This window comes from Aulonocara sp. 'chitande type north' Nkhata Bay, linkage group LG4 (genome assembly GCF_057382095.1).
Source record: "Aulonocara sp. 'chitande type north' Nkhata Bay isolate Kocher_YH1m ecotype deep benthic linkage group LG4, A_spYH_male_GT1.1, whole genome shotgun sequence".
In the NCBI taxonomy this organism is placed as follows: Eukaryota; Metazoa; Chordata; class Actinopteri; order Cichliformes; family Cichlidae; genus Aulonocara; species Aulonocara sp. 'chitande type north' Nkhata Bay.
Genome location: NC_141347.1, coordinates 23,986,934 through 24,005,796, shown reverse-complemented (window position 1 = coordinate 24,005,796; position 18,863 = coordinate 23,986,934). Strand labels below are relative to the sequence as shown.

The 18,863-nt window shown below is 42.9% G+C and overlaps 1 protein-coding gene across 1 annotated transcript; it reads right to left on the bottom strand.

The window, feature by feature from the left end:
- Nucleotides 1-2,084: 2,084 nt before the first annotated feature.
- On the bottom strand, nt 2,085-17,343 carry LOC147332621 (cytochrome P450 2K1-like). The gene is made up of 9 exons (XM_086289288.1): nt 17,062-17,343; nt 16,743-16,905; nt 15,390-15,539; nt 15,041-15,201; nt 4,566-4,745; nt 4,322-4,463; nt 3,803-3,987; nt 3,553-3,694; nt 2,085-3,478 (listed from the first exon to the last, which is right to left on the bottom strand). Exons 1-9 carry the CDS (start codon nt 17,269-17,271, stop codon nt 3,291-3,293), a joined length of 1,521 nt encoding a protein of 506 aa, XP_086145414.1. The 5' UTR covers nt 17,272-17,343; the 3' UTR covers nt 2,085-3,290.
- Between the last annotated feature and the right edge of the window lie 1,520 nt (nt 17,344-18,863).

Genomic DNA, 18,863 nt, shown 5'->3' with positions numbered 1-18,863 from the left:
AGTGTGTTTGCTTTGATTCGTGACCCAGATATATGGCGCCGCGCTCCCACAATACATTGCGGCATTATGTCAACTCCAAAGCCCTACCGTTGAGTCCCTTCCAGTATTTCAGACAATCCCTTTCCGTCAAGAGCCACTTGTTAATTTGTTGCGGACTTGTGATTTGCACTTCCCAGCCACTGTAAGGAACACTATCAGACACTCTGATCAATGTCAATAAACATGTGCGCACTTAGTGCAGACTTCCCCAAGCTACAGTGGAAACTATCAAAAAGAAAAAGAGATCCTAATAGAACAAAGATTCATGTTCCAAGCCATCAAGTATTTCACTTGAGGAAACTTTTATCCTCTCCAAAATCACCTGGGTTATTTGGTGGATTCTTAAGAATTTGCTAAACAAAAGACTTGCCTTATAGAAAGGGGCCCATTTTAAGGCATACCGAGACACAAAGTCTGAAAGAATATGTATCCCCTGCAACTTTTAGAAGGAAAGACTAATCTTCTCCAAAATCATCCATATTCGGTGCTTCCCCCTCTTCTTTGTGCTTCCAAGAATGGGATCACAATTTCTTCACGACACCTTACTTATGTCTGTGAAGGTTCTCAGTCATCCAGGTCATCGTAGTCAAAGGAGCTTGCAAAGAAAAGCGTCTGGACTTCTTTAAGTTACTTGAAGACGTTTCACCTCTCATCCGAGAAGCTTCTTCAGTTCTAAGGTCAAATGGTGGAGAGTCTGAACTTACGTCTGAACAGACTTAACAATGTGGTGTATGCTGTACAGTGCAGCGAGGAATGCCCAGACCTCTACATTGGAGAGACCAAACAGCCACTTCACAAGCGCATGGCACAACACAGAAGAGCCACCTCCACAGGACAAGATTCAGCAGTCCATCTGCATCTTAAGGATAAAGGACACTCTTTCGAGGATGCCAATGTTCACATTTTGGACAGAGAGGACAGATGGTTTGAAAGAGGAGTGAAAGAAGCCATCTATGTCCACTGTGAGCGACCATCTTTGAACAGAGGCGGGGGTTTACGACACCAACTCTCTGCCATCTATAATCCAGTTTTGAGATCCCTTCCCAGACGCCTTAACGCCCACTCACATCCTGGGCCATCTGATCCCAGGAATTCGCATGATAAGGTGGGGCCAGGTTTAACAATGAACACACCCGAAACTCTGGCTGATTGGGACCCACACCCAGTTTCACACCTTGGCTCAGGCGATTAGAGGATCATCAGGGGGTCCTTTTGTCCCTCTGTGGGGGGTTACTCCCACTAGGTTTATATCTGGGACTCTCCACCATTTGACCTTAGAACTGAAGAAGCTTCTCGGATGAGAGGTGAAACGTCTTCAAGTAACTTAAAGAAGTCCAGACGCTTTTCTTTGCAAGCTCCTTTGACGACGCCTTACTTACTTTAACCTCACTTTCACCATTGCACTTTAGTACAGAAAAAGAAACTTATTTTCTTTGTGGGTGTGTTTCGGTGCAAATGGGAAGGAGTTATAGTTCTTAGTTATAGTTTATAGGCTGTGATAAGTGCTGTTATGAATTTTCAATTAATTGTATTACAACCATCATATGACTCCCTGAGCAAGTGCTTTGGCAACAGTAGGAAGGAAAAACCCGCTTTTAACAGGAAGAACAACTAATGTGGTCAAGGATGTTACCTGGGTATTAACTACTAAACATAGACACAGCATAGGTAAATTTAAAAAAAGAAATTAAAAGGTTGCACCAATGGAAAAGGTAAAGCCTTTAAAAAATTACTGTCTAAAAAACAAAACAAAACAAATTCTAACTAAAGTCTGGTCAACCATAAATCTGACTGTTAATGGCTTGGACTGTGAGTGTTCATTATAGAGCTTAGTTTCCTCCAAAGGTTTGTTGCACTAAAATAGCTGGCTAAGCAGATTTAAATATTGAATAAATTAGAGTACAATGTAAGAATACCTATCTAAACCTGATCCAACATGCTGTATTTTTACATGCCATTTGTAGTATCTTCACTGTTTTGGTAAAAGTGTGTCTTCTTTATGTTCATGATGTGTTTCACTGCGTGCAAAAAGCAAACTGAAAAGCTAAAGACTTTCGTTTATTGCCATTTTAGATCCGTTATTGAAAATGCACAATTCCAAATGTATCTGCAGAAAACAACATTTTTCACAATTCTCCTGCAATTGAAAGAATAAACCTCTAACAAATTACTCTCTAAAAAATAACAGTGAAAAACAAAAATACTGATATGATCTGTTAATCATTCAAACAAAGTTCTGGTTGGTAATCAAAAATTTGAATGACTCCACTCATTCTGTCAATTATACTTTGATTTTACTTGTTAGAAGTGACTGGCATCGGTCGGCCTGCCCGTGATGTTGTGTTCTCGGAATTTCGAGGGTTAATCACCACCTGGGACGAGGGTTATTGGAGGACACGGGGTGTTTATTCTCTACTCGGGCACGGACGAAAAGAAGAGGAGAAAACCACCCACTCAACTTTCATTGTACCTGGATCAGCTGTTCACTGTTTTTACCACTTTGTAAATAAACCACACTGTTTATTCTTAAAGAGCAGTGTGTTCTTCACTTTTCACAGTACAACAAACTAACCTGTTTATCCTGCACTAACCTACAGCAAGGAAATACAGCAGCTGGACCTTTAGCTAGCAACACACTTTGAGACAAACTGCACACAAACACTTTGTGTGTTTGTGATGTTTGTTGAGCTGAGAGGAAAGCTGCACTGGAAATTAACTGACACTTAAAAACAATCACTTTTAATCCCTGACTTTGACACATGTCATCTTTTTTTATCCACTGGTGATTAATAAACAAACAAAGGTCTGCAGTCTCCAAAAGTTGATTCTGTTTATCTGAAAGTAGCGTTTTCAGTGGGAGAAACGTTTCGTCTCTCATCCAAGTGACTTCTTCAGTGTCAGCTGACTGCAGGTTTCTCCAATCTAATTAACAGTACATTTGCATAATGACTGAAACCAGCCCAGTGAAGGAACAATGGGCTGGGAGGTCCACAGTGACAAGATAATAACGAGATAATGATTCCCCCCAAATGCATTATAGCCAAAGTAATGAGCCTGTTTTGAAAACGTAATAAGTAGAAAGTACAGATATTTGCTTGAAACTGTAGGGAGTAAAACTAAAAAGTAGTCAGAAAAATCTGTTCCCTTGACATCTGCCTTTGCCTGTTGTTCAGAATGCTGACATCTGTTTGATGCTATTGCTTATGCTATTGTCACAAGTAAATGCTATAATGTCAAGTTCCATGTGTCTCTCACTGGCGACTGACAGCACACAGCATATGAGATGAAGGAGGGGTGGTGAATCCCAGAGCTGGTGTGAGATCCAGTTCATCCTCTGTGATTCCAGGTGGAGGAGTGAAACGAAAGCGCTGAATGAGGGAGGTGAAGAAGAGGAAGAGCTCCATCTTAGCCAGACCTTCTCCGAGACACATCCTGCGACCTGCAAGAGCAGTTTACACTCATTTAAATCCAATCACGTCTGTGGAAGTGTACATTTTATCAAAGTTGTCATACCTGCAGAAAAGGGCATGAAGGCATCTCTCCTGACAAATTGACCCTTTTTGTCCAGAAAATGTGAAGGGTTAAAAGTGTGTGGGCTCTCCCATTCACTCTCATCATACAGGACAGAGGTGAGAAGGGGAAACACAATAGTTCCCTGTGGGAAACCAAGAAGATTTCTCATGTAGATGTACATCTACAGAACTAGTTCAGGTTATCAGAAGTGAATCAAGATGTTAAAATATATTTAGGTACAGCAGCTGACCTTTTTGATAAAGTATCCCTTGAAGGTGACATCTTGGCTAGTTTGGTGAGGAAGAGACATGGGAGCAATATTCGCCAGTCTCTGAGTCTCGTGAATGACTGCATCAGTGTACGGCAGGTTTTTCCGGTCATCTACACAAACTTGTCGGCTTCCTACTACCTGGCTCAGCTCCTCGTGGACCTGCTCTGCAGAGACAAAATAAAGAAACGCATTTGTCCACATTAGTTTTAACAGATCTGCTAAAATGTGTAAAAAAAAAAAATTTAAATCCAAAATATACACAGAATATTGTTATGGTGCACATTGTTTGCATCTGACAGGTGTATTTATTTACCACTGACTGGTAGTAACAAAGACAAAACTCCTAATTTTTTGCCTTATCTCTCTGATATCACATGCTGACATGTCAGTAAACCCATAACTGAAGTCCTTGGTCTTGTACCCCAACAGGACACTGAACTCTATTTATGTGTTATTACCATGCATAATGAGACTTGCATGTCTTGTCCAGTTCCTTACCCTGTATGTGTGGGTATTTAGCCATTAACAGCAAACCCCATCTCAGTGTGGCTGCTGTGGTGTCAGTGCCAGCAGCAAACAGGTTGCTCACTGTGAATGTCAAGTTCTCCTCATTGTAGTGAGTATCCAAAACACAGGAGTCCTAAAAGAAATAACACTCACATTGCTTATTGATATCAAACCTAAAGTGTAAATAATATTATCATAATTTAAAAAAAACAAAAAAAACAACACACAGTCTTACTTCTTCTTTCTGTTTCCGAATCAGAAAACAGTCCACAAGCCCTCGGCACAGTCCAGGCTCCAGAGTCTCTTTCAGATGCTTAATTAAATTCTTTATATCTGTGACAGCCATCTCAACATTTTTTAACATCACCTGGCGATTTTTTATCCAACCGAACAGCCGAGGAAACATGTTAAAAAGCTGCAGGAGAAAAACAGTAAAACAAAGCTTATTCCAAGTAAATACACGTAATTATCAGAAATAAAATGAAATACACTTTACTTTGTCATATGACACAGTTTACATACTTAAAAATGTCAATATAGTATTATTACACAATTTTTCACTAAATCCTGGTTTTCATTTTTGTGAAAGCACCAATGACTTAACTTATTTCAGAATTTCTCTCACAGAAATCATTGAAATCACAATTAACAAAGTTACTGTTGCTGTGCATCTAAAGATATCTAATATTTTCAGGTAGCGTTACCATGTATTCTCTTAATGACTGTGAGTGCATATTGTGTCATATACAGTGGGGCAAAAAAGTATTTAGTCAGCCACCGATTGTGCAAGTTCCCCCACTTAAAATGATGACAGAGGTCAGTAATTTGCACCAGAGGTACACTTCAACTGTGAGAGACAGAATGTGAAAAAAAAATCCATGAATTCACATGGTAGGATTTGTAAAGAATTTATTCGTAAATCAGGGTGGAAAATAAGTATTTGGTCACCTCAAACATGGAAGATCTCTGGCTCTCACAGACCTGTAACGTCTTCTGTAAGAAGCTTTTCTGTCCCCCACTCGTTACCTGTATGAATGGCACCAGTTTGAACTCATCATCTGTATAAAAGACACTTGTCCACAGCCTCAAACAGTCAGACTCCAAACTCCGCCATGGCCAAGACCAAAGAGCTTTCGAAGGACACCAGGAAAAGTATTGTAGACCTGCACCAGACTGGGAAGAGTGAATCTACAATAGGCAAGCAGCTTGGTGTGAAAAAATCAACTGTGGGAGCAATCATCAGAAAATGGAAGACATACAAGACCACTGATAATCTCCCTCGATCTGGGGCTCCACGCAAGATCTCATCCCGTGGGGTCAAAATGATCATGAGAACGGTGAGCAAAGATCCCAGAACCACACGGGGGGACCTGGTGAATGACCTGCAGAGAGCTGGGACCAAAGTAACAAAGGTCACCATCAGTAACACACTACAACGGCAGGGAATCAAATCCCGCAGTGCCAGACGTGTTCCGCTGCTGAAGCCAGTGCATGTCCAGGCCCGTCTGAAGTTTGCCAGAGAGCACATGGATGATACAGCAGAGGATTGGGAGAATGTCATGTGGTCAGATGAAACCAAAGTAGAACTTTTTGGTATAAACCCAACTCGTCGTGTTTGGAGGAAGAAGAATACTGAGTTGCATCCCAAGAACACCATACCTACTGTGAAGCATGGGGGTGGAAACATCATGCTATGGGGCTGTTTTTCTGCCAAGGGGACAGGACGACTGATCCGTGTTAAGGACAGAATGAATGGGGCCATGTATCGTGAGATTTTGAGCCAAAACCTCCTTCCATCAGTGAGAACTTTGAAGATGAAACGAGGCTGGGTCTTCCAACATGACAATGATCCAAAACACACCGCCTGGGCAACAAAGGAGTGGCTCCGTAAGAAGCATTTGAAAGTCCTGGAGTGGCCTAGCCAGTCTCCAGACCTCAACCCCATAGAAAATCTGTGGCGGGAGTTGAAAGTCCGTGTTGCTCGGCGACAGCCCCAAAACATCACTGCTCTCAAGAAGATCTGCATGGAGGAATGGGCCAAAATACCAGCTACTGTGTGTGCAAACCTGGTAAAGACCTATAGTAAACGTTTGACCTCTGTTATTGCCAACAAAGGTTATGTTACAAAGTATTGAGTTGTATTTTTGTTATTGACCAAATACTTATTTTCCACCCTGATTTACAAATAAATTCTTTACAAATCCTACCATGTGGATTCATGGATTTTTTTTTCACATTCTGTCTCTCACAGTTGAAGTGTACCTCTGGTGCAAATTACTGACCTCTGTCATCATTTTAGGTGGGGGAACTTGCACAATCGGTGGCTGACTAAATACTTTTTTGCCCCACTGTATACATTTTATTGTATCTCATGATTAAGAATTACTCTCTTTGGCTCAATGAGCAACAAACAAATTTATAAAATAAGAAGAAAAAAGATTGTGAAAAAGCAAACAGTCAGATTTCCAATGCACCACAGAGCCACATTTGCAAAACACATGGCCAAACAGCGGGAGCAGCAGGAAGAACTGCAGAATCGAATCGAGCGTAGGATGGATTGAGAACCTGGCAGCTCGGATCTGGTCCCGGCCGCCACCCCAACTGGCGTTCCCCGAAGCCGTGGAAGTGGAGGAGGTCCTGACTGTTCCGGTGCCCGTCGTCGGGTGGGAGCGGCTGGTGCCTGGCAGCCTTATACGTGTAGTAGAAATCAGGTCATGAGGCCTGTTTGTTGTTGCTAATTTAAGCTGCTTTTATAAGATTTTATAGTTTCACAGGATGTTCTACTTCCATATATGAATGTATGTGATTGTCATTGTAGCAGGTTGAAAAAGCTACATGTTTATTTTTGTAAGAAAACGGGATCGTCTAGTGGTGACGTGTGTGCCAAACGACCAGAACTGGTGTCCAAAGTCTCAGGGAAGGCTGCATTGCGTGCGTCATCCAGGGAGCCCAGGTCACAGTCAAAACGTCAAGATGGCCACTGTTACCCCACGGCGGTTGTTGATAGTAAAGATCCAGAAAAGACTTTGTGATTTGAGTGTGAGCCAGCTGCGCACTGTTGTTTCTTCAGTGGAGGATGGCAGTATGACTCGCAATCTTGATGGCTTAAGTCAGGGGTGTCAAACTCAAATACACAGTGGGCCAAAATTCAAAACTGGAACAAGGTCGCGGGCTAACATTAATATTTATTGAAAAAAAATCTTCCTCCAGATTTAAGAATGAATCTCTTCTTATGGACTCAAACAAGTTTTGCTGAAAAACTGAATATGGAACGAGCAAAGCTTAATACTAAACAATATATATATTAGCTGTATAATACCAGTAGGCCAGCTCTAATAATAATTTGGTATGGCTTCGCGGGCCAAATGTAATTAGGCTGCGGGCCAAATTTGGCCCGCGGGCCAGAGTTTGACACCTAAGGCTTAAGTGAACCAGAACTGTATGACCTGATCGTTGAGTACATCAGAGGTGAAAAGTTAAGAGCGTTGGAGGATGAAGGTATGGCCCAGCTCTTGCTCCTCGACGACATCGAGAGTGACCTGCTGTCAACGGACGTCGGAGGGGCTGGAGATCATCTGGCCGTGCCGCTTGAGATGGAAGATATTCCTAACCAGCAGCAGGAGTGCCCTACTTGACCCCACACATCCTGACAGACACCTGGCTATGCCAGCTGACCACATCCCCTAACACAGACTCTCACACACAGCCCATTCTACCGCAGGACAGAGACATCTCCACCTTTCCCTCATCCATGCTAAGAGACACTGATACGCCCACCAAGAACTTCAACATCCCAGCTTCAGTGTCACCGGCGCCTAGTGTTGCTGGGGTTTCCCCTGGCAGGGTGAGTCGTCCGTCCAGAGGATATGACCAAGTTTTGAGTCTCAGTGATGTGGCAGCTTTGTTTCCACGCAGAGAATTCAAGTTGCATGGTGGACAAATTTCAGATCTTGGCTCGGATATGTCCTACAGTAGTCTGTGCAAACAAATTGATGAGGGGTTACAAGAAGGGTTTACTGAGTGTGAAATAATCAGAACCTTGCTAAAGATAATGAAGCCTGGTACTCTCAAGGAAATGTTAACCAACAAAGATGATTTGACAGTTGATGGTTTGAAGAAACTTCTCCGCTCTCATATTCGAGACAAGAATAGCGCTGAACTCTTTCAAGAGCTAAGTAATGCTAAGCAGCAAGACAAAGAGAGTGCACAGCAGTTTTTGTACAGAATTATAGGGTTAAAACAGCGTGTACTATTTGAGTCACGACAGCCTGGTGCAGACTTTAGCTATGACAAAAAGCTTGTGCAGGGCACATTTCTTCACACACTTTATCAAGGGTTCAATGAAAAAAACAACTATGTGAGACAAGACCTCAAACCTTTTCTTAATGACTTGCAGGTTAGTGACGACTTTTTGCTTGAACAGATTACAAAGTCCATCAGCGAGGAAGCTGAGAGACTGAGGCGACTGGGTACAGCATCTAAAATCAGACCTGTGACTGTAAGTGCCGCTCAGCTTGCTAACACGGACTTGACTGAGCAAGCGAAGGTTAACACTGAGCTACAGGCTAACCGTGCAGCTATTAGAGAACTGACTGCCCAAGTGTCTTCATTGACTAGACAGCTAACTAAAGTGGTGAGCCAGACTGATAGTGTGGCATCTGGAGACTCCTGCTCGCCCCTGAACCACCCTCCAACACCTCCAGCTGAGAACCGGGGCAGATGTGGTGATTGTGTACAGCAAGGCAAAGTGAGCTGCCCCCCACTGCTTTGCGTGTGGCCAGCCAGGACACCGGGCTATTGGCTGCCTGCGGCGTAAGGTGTCGGGAAACGGGGTGAGGTCACTGGAGAGGGGCTGCCAGTGACCGAACAAGCCGAGGAGTCCCCAGCACACACCAGTTTTGCTAAGACTTCAAGTGTGGTGAGATCAAATGTACCCAGTCCTGCACCACCAGCGAAACCCACTGCACAGCTTATTGGGAACAGATGTATGGTCTCATGTGCCATCAATGGAGTACCACTTAAGATGCTGCTTGATTCAGGGGCCCAAGTGACTATGGTATCAAGAGCATGGATAGAGAAAAACATTCCCCACATTAAGATCAAGCCACTTGAGTCCCTCCTTTCAGACCAGCCTCTGGAAATAGCGGCAGCTAATGGTACAGACGTTCCATTTGATGGTTGGGCAGACACGGAACTTCAAATTCAGAGTGTGAACTATGGGCATGTCGCCATACAAGTGCCAGTGCTTATCAGTCAGCACAACCTTAACTGTCTTATTTTAGGCAGCAACGTAATAGCTGAAATCCTAAAAACCAATAAAGAACAGAGAGGTGGGGCTGACCTGTCTGCGCTCCTCAAAGAAGCTTTAAGTGTCAGCAGCAGTGCAGTAGATGCTCTAGTTTCAGCACTTCAGATGCCCACCCCTGATGAAATAGATCCTGAGTGTAGTGTGAGAACAGGAAAAAAAGGTGTAATGATTCCTGCAGGACAGATTTGTGAAGTAAAGTGTAGAGTCAGAGAATGGCCAAGAGGTGGCCCACGACTCTTCCAACCAAATCTAGAGAACAGCTGCCCTGAGGGTTTGGAGTTGTTCCCAGCTTTGGTAGATGTCCCCAGTGGGTTGACAAAAATTGTTAAGATTCCCATTCAGAATCCTACCAAACATGACATTTTTCTCTCCAAAAGAACAGTCTTAGGTACATTGGAAGAGGTGACTGAAGTAAAACTTGTCAAGTATCTCTCTGCTGACGCAGGGTCATCAGCCCATACAAATGTAAAAGTGTGTTCAGTTCAGCTAGGTAACGAAAAGCATCAGACAGAAGTCAATGAAGGTCAGAGATGGCATCCACCTGTTGATTTGTCCTACCTGACAGAGGGTAGTTAGAGACATGTTGTATGAACAGTCAGATGTTTTTGCCCAAAGTGACTCTGACATTGGTTGCATCCCAAGCTTGCAGTTGAAAATTAATCTGAAAGACGATACGCCTGTCCAGACATCCTACAATTCGGTCCCCAAACCTTTGTATAAAGAGGTAAAAGAATATGTTCAGAATTTGCTGGACAACGGCTGGATCAGAAAGTCCACATCACCCTACTCATCTCCGGTGGTGTGTGTCCGAAAGAAAGACAAAAGCTTACGCTTGTGTATTGACTTTCGGGGCCTTAACCGTAAAACCATTGCTGACCGCCACCCACTACCACGCATCCAAGACCTGCTGGATAATTTGGGGGGCTATTCATGGTTTTCAATACTCGACCAGGGTAGTGCGTACCACCAGGGCTTTGTTGATGAAAGATCAAGACACCTGACAGCATTCAGCACGCCTTGGGGGTTGTACGAGTGGATCCGCCTCCCATTTGGCCTTACCAACGCCCCAGCAGCATTTCAGAGATGCATGGAGGGGGTCCTTGATGGTCTGAGGGATGAGTGCTGCTCACCATATTTAGATGATGTGCTTTGCTTTTCCAAGACTTTTCATGACCATGTTGATGATCTGATGCATGTGCTTTGCCGCCTGCGAGAGCATGGTGTGAAGCTACGTCCCAAAAAATGTGAACTGTTTAAGCGTCAGGTCAGGTATGTTGGGCGCTTGGTGACCACTGAAGGTGTCCAGATAGACCCAAAAGATCTCGAAGCAGTGGAACATTTGAGAGACAGAGAGCCAAAGAACATGGGAGAGGTCAGAGCACTCTAGGGTTTCTAGGGTATTACAGGACGTTCATTCAGGACTTTTCTAGAATAGCGAGGCCACTGTTTAAGCTTATTGAGAGTCCCAGTGATCCTAGCCTGCAATGTAGCTCAACTAGAGCCAAAATCAAGTTAAAGCGCACAAATGGTGGTCAGCTTCCTTCCAAAACACCAGTGCAATGGACAGCAGAACATCGTACTGTGGTGTCACGTCTGGTGGATATGTTAACCCGTCCACCTGTCCTGGCTTACCCAGATTTCAGTTTGCCCTTCGTTCTACACACAGATGCATCAAATGAAGGCCTGGGGGCTGTGCTTTATCAGCAACAGGGGGAAAAGCTCTGTGTCATTGCTTATGGTTCCAGGACACTCACGCCTGCTGAGAAAAATTACCATCTCCATTCTGGCAAGCTTGAATTCCTTGCCCTGAAGTGGGCAATTTGTGATAAATTTAGGGATTACCTCTACTATGCACCCACTTTCACAGTGTACACAGATAATAATCCCCTCACATACATCTTGAGCACAGCAAAGTTAAACGCTGTGGGACATCGGTGGGTGGGCGAATTAGCTGACTTCCATTTCACTGTAAAGTATAGACCAGGCAAGTCCAACGCAGACACTGACACGCTCTCCCGCTATCCATTGCCACTCCAGGAACACCTCATGGAGTATACTGAGACACTGTCCCCAGAAGTGGTTTCTGCAATCTGGCAAGGAGACAAAGCCATGAGAGACGGTGATGTACCATGGGTGGCTGCACTGCACTGTGTTGACGACACACCCCCTGAAGGTGCCCCTGTCATCACCCCAGAAAACATCAGGGCTGCGCAGAGGGAGGACCCCCCTATCTGTGAGGTGATAAATCTGAAAAAGAGTAGATGGAGTCCTAATAGTAAAGATAAGAGACAGCTAGGACAAGAGACACGTAGGCTAGTACATGAATGGAACAGACTTGTACTTGAGGAAGGAATACTGTACAGACAGACTGGACAAAGAAAACAGCTGATTCTACCCAGTAAGCTTAAGCAAACTGTACGGAAACACCTGCATGATGATATGGGACATGTTGGTGCTGACAAAGTCATTCAGTTAGCAAGGGAGAGGTTTTACTGGCCTTTTATGCAGTGTGAAATTGAGGACTATGTCATTCGCCAGTGCCCTTGTATCAAACAGAAACGGCCAAGTGTCCCAGAGAGAGCACCAATGGGCTCGATAACAACCAGTGCCCCCTTTGAACTCATTTCGGTTGACTATTTACATCTAGAACCAAGTAAAGGTGGCTTTGAGTACATTTTAGTCTTGGTAGATCACTTTACCCGTTTTGCCCAAGCTTACCCGACTAAGAATAAATCTGGCAAAACAGCAGCTGAGAAAATCTTTCTTGACTTTATCCCGCGTTTCGGGTACCCTGAAAAGCGGCATCATGACCAAGGCCGGGAGTTTGAGAACAACCTTTTCCAAAGACTCAAACAGCTGGCAGGAATAGGCCACTCTCGAACAACCCCCTACCACCCACAGGGAAATCCTGTTGAGCGTCTAAATAGAACACTTCTACAAATGCTACGGACTCTTCATGAGGAGAAAAGGGCAGAATGGAAGGATCATTTGCCCCATATAGTCCATGCATATAACTGCACAAGACATGAGGCAACAGGCTATTCACCTTTCTTCCTCCTTTATGGAAGAGCCCCACGCTTGCCTGTTGATCTGCTTTTTGATTTAAAACCTGAAAAAGAGTCACAGTCCAGACAGGAGTATGCACAAAAGTGGGCTGCACGCATGCAGGAAGCCTATAAAATTGCTTCAGAAAACAGTGCAAAGTCCTCTGCAAAGGGGAAAAAGCATTATGATCAGCACATCAAAGGCATCGCACTGCAACCAGGAGATCGAGTGCTTGTCAGAAACCTCTCCGAGCGGGGTGGTCCAGGCAAACTCCGTGCCTACTGGGAAAAGAAAATTCACAGAGTTGTTGAGAAGATTGGAGATGGACCTGTATATAGGGTACAATCAGAAACAGGAGACAAAACCTTTCGTGTCCTGCATCGAAACCTCCTGCTGCTTGTGACTGATTTGCCGGTAGAGCAAGATCAGCAGGGACGTCAGAAAAGACAAACACAAAGACTGGGAGAGACAAACCCCAATGAAACAGTGGAACATGAGTCTGATCATTCGGATGAAGAGGAAGGGTACACATACAGCCTGAGAACTATACCTGTGTATCAGTGGAGGAGAGTTAACCCCAAAAGGCCTCAGCCGAGACCACACAGTGAACTGAGAGCTGTAGCTCCTGAGTTTCAGCCAATAAGACACGAAATGGAATCAGTGGAAGTGCAGCAGGGAAGTGCAGTCCCACCAGCTGTATCTACAGAACCAGCAGATTTCCCAATGCCTGTTGTTTCATCACCAACTGTGGAAACCCAGGAGGAACCTGCAACTGAGGATCTTATGGAGGACACAGGGTCGGAGAGCTGTGTGGATAACAGGGACCCTGTCCCAGAGACACCAGAATGGGATGTGCCACCAATACGGAGGTCGACCAGAGCTGTGAAACCGAGAGAGGTTTTTACATATAGCCAAATGGGACAGCCTTCATATCAGCTCTGGAGACCTGGAGCAAACATGATGCTTGCATATGTTCCCTGCCACATGTCACTTTACCCAGCTGTTCCTGACTGTTATTACCTCACACCAGTATGGACATGTTAGACTGGTGACCAAAAGACCTTTTGACATTACTCCTGGAACTAATAGTTTTGACTATTAGACTTTAAAGACTTTGGGCAAACGCCATGAAGTGTGTTAGTTTGGTTCCAGATGTCCGGAGCCATCTCTTAAAGCAGGGGAGAGTGTAGCAGGTTGAAAAAGCTACATGTTTATTTTTGTAAGAAAACCAAATACCCCCTTATTTTTTGTTTATTATTGTGACTTATTTTGACATTGTTATGTGTTGTTATATTGGTTATATTTCATTATGCCAGTAGATGGTGCTCTTGCACTGCTGTGGAACTACCAGAGAGACTAGCTATAGGCTCTGCGTATGCGCAGCTCAGAAATAAATGAGCTCCAGCCTGAGCAAGACGCTAACTTCGGTGTCCTCTCTATTAATCCACAGGTACTGACAAACAAACTTTTATGTTACCGAACTGGTTCTAAATGTCATGTAAGTTGAGTAACAACTGTTCGGCTATATTTTGAGATGAGAGTGATGATGTTGTTTTGTGGTATTTTGTTGTAATGAGTATTAGTGTATCATCGGCATAATGCTTTAATGCTACGTAGCACTATAAGTATATGCTATGACAGTGGCAACCTGCGACTTCCGAAAATGTGTTGTAGTGTTTGTTTTAGTGTTAGCCAAGCAGTACTGAGTACATGTATTAAGGGGAAAGCTTTTTGTTGGTGAAACAATGTTTGCAGTCGTCTGCCGCCATGTTGGTTGCGTTCAGGAGACGCCATGTTCAAAAGTAATAGCGTATATGGCGCGAATGTGGGGAAAGGTTGTGTGAATGTGAGATGGGTTATTTTGGTATGTTGTTATGCTTTGGCCGTGAGTGTTTTGTTTAAGTGTGAGTATGTAAAGTCATTTTGAATTAGTTTGTATTTATTTTGCTTTTGAGAGAATGCTTTTTGTAACTTTATTTTTGTTTATGAACTCTGTTATTTTATGGGAAGAATGCATGGTCTAGTGTGATTTGTATTGTGTATATGTGGAGAAATAAATGAGCTCCAGCCTGAGCAAGACGCTAACTTCGATGTCCTCTCTATTAATCCACAGTTTGCTCATATTTGGCTACGCAGTGCTCTCTACCCTGTGTGCCGCTTGCTGCCGGTCCAGATTCCCCTAGGTCTGGTGCCGGTAACATCATCAAATCTGAATCAGCATGAAAACGGATGCTGATTGCTGTTAAAGCTGTAACAGTATCAATTTATACCTCGATCCTTTGCACAGTGGTAATATTAGTGGATTTAAATCTTATGTGTAATTTATTTTAAAAACAGCGTCAAGTCAAAAAGCCAACCTGGACTGATGCAGAACCTGAGACACATATGGTTTGATTGGCTCGCTTCACCATGTTCTTGAATACAGGGTCACCGTAGTCAAATCTGCTTCCGTACACAATAGAGGAGATAATGTTGGCTGTTGCGTAAGTTATTGGAAGAGCTGTATCAAAAGCATTTCCTGTAAATTGACACACAAGGGGGGGGGGAAATCTAAAATAAATAAATTCGTACACGGGCTAACAGAAATGCACAAAATTTAGAGGTGTGCTAAAAAAAATTTAAAAATCCTTTAAGTTGAAGTTCAGGGTTCAAAACTGCTTCAGCACACAATGTCATCACTTACATGTACACACACTATCGCCATACCTTTATGTTCTTCAATCACTTGAATCAGATAGCCACACTCCTCCAGGATTTTATCCTGAGAAAGTCTTTTGCCCATCCCAAAGTCTTTGAGGGTGGTGAGGGCAAAACGTCTCAGCTCTTTCCACGATTCTCCATTTGCAAACAAAATTCCTACAAAACATAAGGTATAATGCATGTCTGCTCCAGCCTAGCAGCCAGAGCCTGACATTCATCAGTTCAGCAGAGGCACAAATGAACAATCAGGCTTGTAGCGCAGACCTTTGTCTGTTTCAGCAGTAGTCTCTGTGACAGAGTTCTCAATTTTGCATTCATGCCTTAACTCAAATAAAGAACTGACAGTATGTGTTTCATGTAATTTTGTATTTCAGCGTGTACTTCTCGGGCTCCACAGCTGAGGTCCTACTTTATCATATTTATCATTTCAAAGTTTGTTTGTTTTTTCCTGTGTTAATTCTCTTTCACATCACCAATCGGGTAAGAGGTCAGATGACTGCTGTCGTTATCAACTCGATATGTCAGTCCAGGATTTCCCAATCATGTGCTGATTATTTCAAACATGGATAAGTCTGAAGGCAGCAGAGTGACGACTTTTACAAAGCAAGAAAAAAAGATAATTACAAAATAAATATAAAGCATCAAACCACCTCAACCAACCACTGATTCTGAGTTGGATAAGCAAGGGAAAGTGACTTTAGCTGGTAATATAACATGCTAATGTGTGTTAAATGTAAAATCCACAAAGTAAAACATTGATAAAGGGATTTGCTGTTGAGCGATCTGTCAGGTCAGTGAGAGTGAAGGGGGCTGTTGCTCAATCTGATCTTAACCAAGCAAAACAGCAAAGATCAGAGCAAAAAAATAAAATAAAATCAGCATTTCTTCAAAAAGAAAATCATCTGTTTTTAAGGTTTTCAACCGTAATTCTACGGGTCTTTAATTTTTTATTTCAGAGTCATTTTATCACTTTTGATCTGACGTTTCCATCTGTGTCATTGGTGAAATGTTATTATAAAGCCAACTATCAACTGAACTCAAAGTACAACACAATGTTGTCACAAACAGCAGAACTTACTCTCATGGCAGACATCGAGAACAAAGGAATATGCACCACTAAACCTTTAAAATATTATTTTGAAATATTATTTTTCTGATTGAAAAGAAACCTGGACTTCAAGATATTGGTCAGCTGTTGCAAAACATGAGGAAACATGCTGTTAATTGTGTAGCCTGTTTCGATCATGTTTTCTTATATCTCTAGTGATCACAAATAACAAAACCTGCAATTTCCCTGGGCTAACACAGATTTATGAACATGAAATTAAACTTAATAAACCACAATATAAAGAATCTTACCATGACCTCGGTTTATATCATTAAGTATCGGGGAGATGTTGCGCTCTCCAAACTCCTCTGCATAGTTGACCAGTGCCTCTCTGACTGTCTCATATCCAGCCAGGACCACGACTTTGTTGGTTCCAAAGTAAAGAGTAAATACAGAGCCATATTCCTTTGAAAGCTGGAAGAATCATTCAAAATAATAATAATTAAATAGCATGTTACGTTCCCCTAACATTTCACAGGAGACCCTGCTAGGGCCATAACATAGCATTAGGTATTGTAATATGTTTAAACTGGCTTCTTTTGATTCAGATCTTGAGAAGAGTTACCTTACCTCACACAGAGTTTTGTGGGGTCTGTTAAGATCTAATTGCAACAGGTTACCAAGCAGGGGCAGAGGTCTCGGTCCTGGGGGTTCATTTCCTTTTTCCTTAGAGATGAAAATGATAGAAACAAGATAAAGTACAAGCAGGAAAACAACGGCTGCCAGCATTGTGGTGGGACTGAACAAAATGAAAAAGATAAAATCCCCAAAATGTTCCATTTGCTCTGATGTTGATGGTTTTCCTCTGTGCTGTCCTTGCAGGTAACACACTTTGCTTTGTGCCAGACTGCAGGGTGGGGGGGGGTTGACTGGCTTTGCAAAAAGTAAACACTGCATGGAAGACAGTTAACTCACTCGACGCCGTTTACTAAAATCAGGCTGTTTTCCAATGGCTGATAAAAAGCCCAGGAAGGCTACCAGAGACTCTGATGTCAATAAACAACTCTCCAAAACCACCTGGGTTATCAGGTATACTCTTTTTTTTTTTTTTTTTTTTTTTTTTTTCTTTCTCATATTTTTATTGAGAGACAAGTGTACAGTGGTTTACAATGACAATACAATCTGTTCCCCTCACATATTTTTTAGTTTTTCTTACATGAACAGATACGATAACACACACACACACACAGGCACACCCACATACACGCTTAAATAAACAAACAAGACAAAACCTAATAAGAAACTGTTAAAGACTAGTAGTTAAACATATGCCATTTTATGACCAAAATACCCCTTTCTCTGCGATTATGACCGCCACCACGGGGCAAAGTCGCATCATAAAAGTGATGCTTGCATCCCCGAAGTTATACCAGACATCATAAACCAGGTCGCAAGCATCACTTTTATGATGCGACTTTGCCCCGTGGTGGCGGTCATAACAAACAAAACAAACACAAACAACAAACCCCAAAACACACAAAAAAAAAAGGGGGGGGGGGAAGAGATATGATATTAATCAGCTGGTAGAGCGTGTAATGACTTGCAATAGTCTACGAAGGGGCCCCAGATACGATAAAATTCTCTGTATTTCCCTTCGCCACAAGGCCTATCTTTTGCAATTTAAGAAATGACATCACATCTCTAAACCAAAAAGAAACTGAAGGTGGCTTTGAAGATTTCCAAAGGAGTAAGATGCAACGTCTAGCCAAAAGTGATGTAAAGGCTAATATTTTGAAGTGTGTAGGGTCGGTTAGACCAGTGTTGACTGGAAGCCCAAAAACAGCTAGAAAAGGGTCCATGCAGATTTGGGTCCCAAGAGCCTTGGAAAGAATAACTGAATACTGACTCCAGAAGCCATGGAGTCTTGGGCACAGAAAGAACATATGGCCTAGGTCACATGGGGTGGCATGACATCTCTCACATTGATCCATCACTTGTGGGTAAATCTCAGACAGACGAGACTTTGAATAGTAAACCCTGTACAACACCTTGAACTGGATAAGTTGTAACCTGGCACAGGACGTACTATAACGGACATTGGATACTGCCTTCTCCCATTGCTGATCCGAAAAAATTACTCCTAACTCCCGCTCCCAAGCCCCCCTAATTTTAGCAACTGAATGGACATTTAAATCCATAAGTTGTTTATATATTAAAGATATAATTGACTTCTTATTGGGTTTAAGGGATAAGAATTCCTCCCACGGTTGGACATTTGGAAGAAGAGGGTAGGAGGGGAAGAGAGCAGAAGTGCAATGCCGTGCCTGAAAATAACGGAATAGATTGGTAGCCGGAAGATTTGTTTCTGAACACAGGTCTAAAAAAGTTAAGAAAGTACCATCTTTATAGAGATCCTTAAACGTATTAATACC

Coding starts and splice junctions, on each gene's coding strand:
- LOC147332621 (XM_086289288.1), bottom strand. CDS start 17,271: ATGGAACATTTTGGGGATTTTATCTTTTTCATTTTGTTCAGTCCCACC. Junction 15,540..16,742: donor TGATATAAACCGAGGTCATG/GTAAGATTCTTT, acceptor TATGTTTTGTAG/GAATTTTGTTTGCAAATGGA. Junction 4,464..4,565: donor TTCGGAAACAGAAAGAAGAA/GTAAGACTGTGT, acceptor TATTTCTTTTAG/GACTCCTGTGTTTTGGATAC.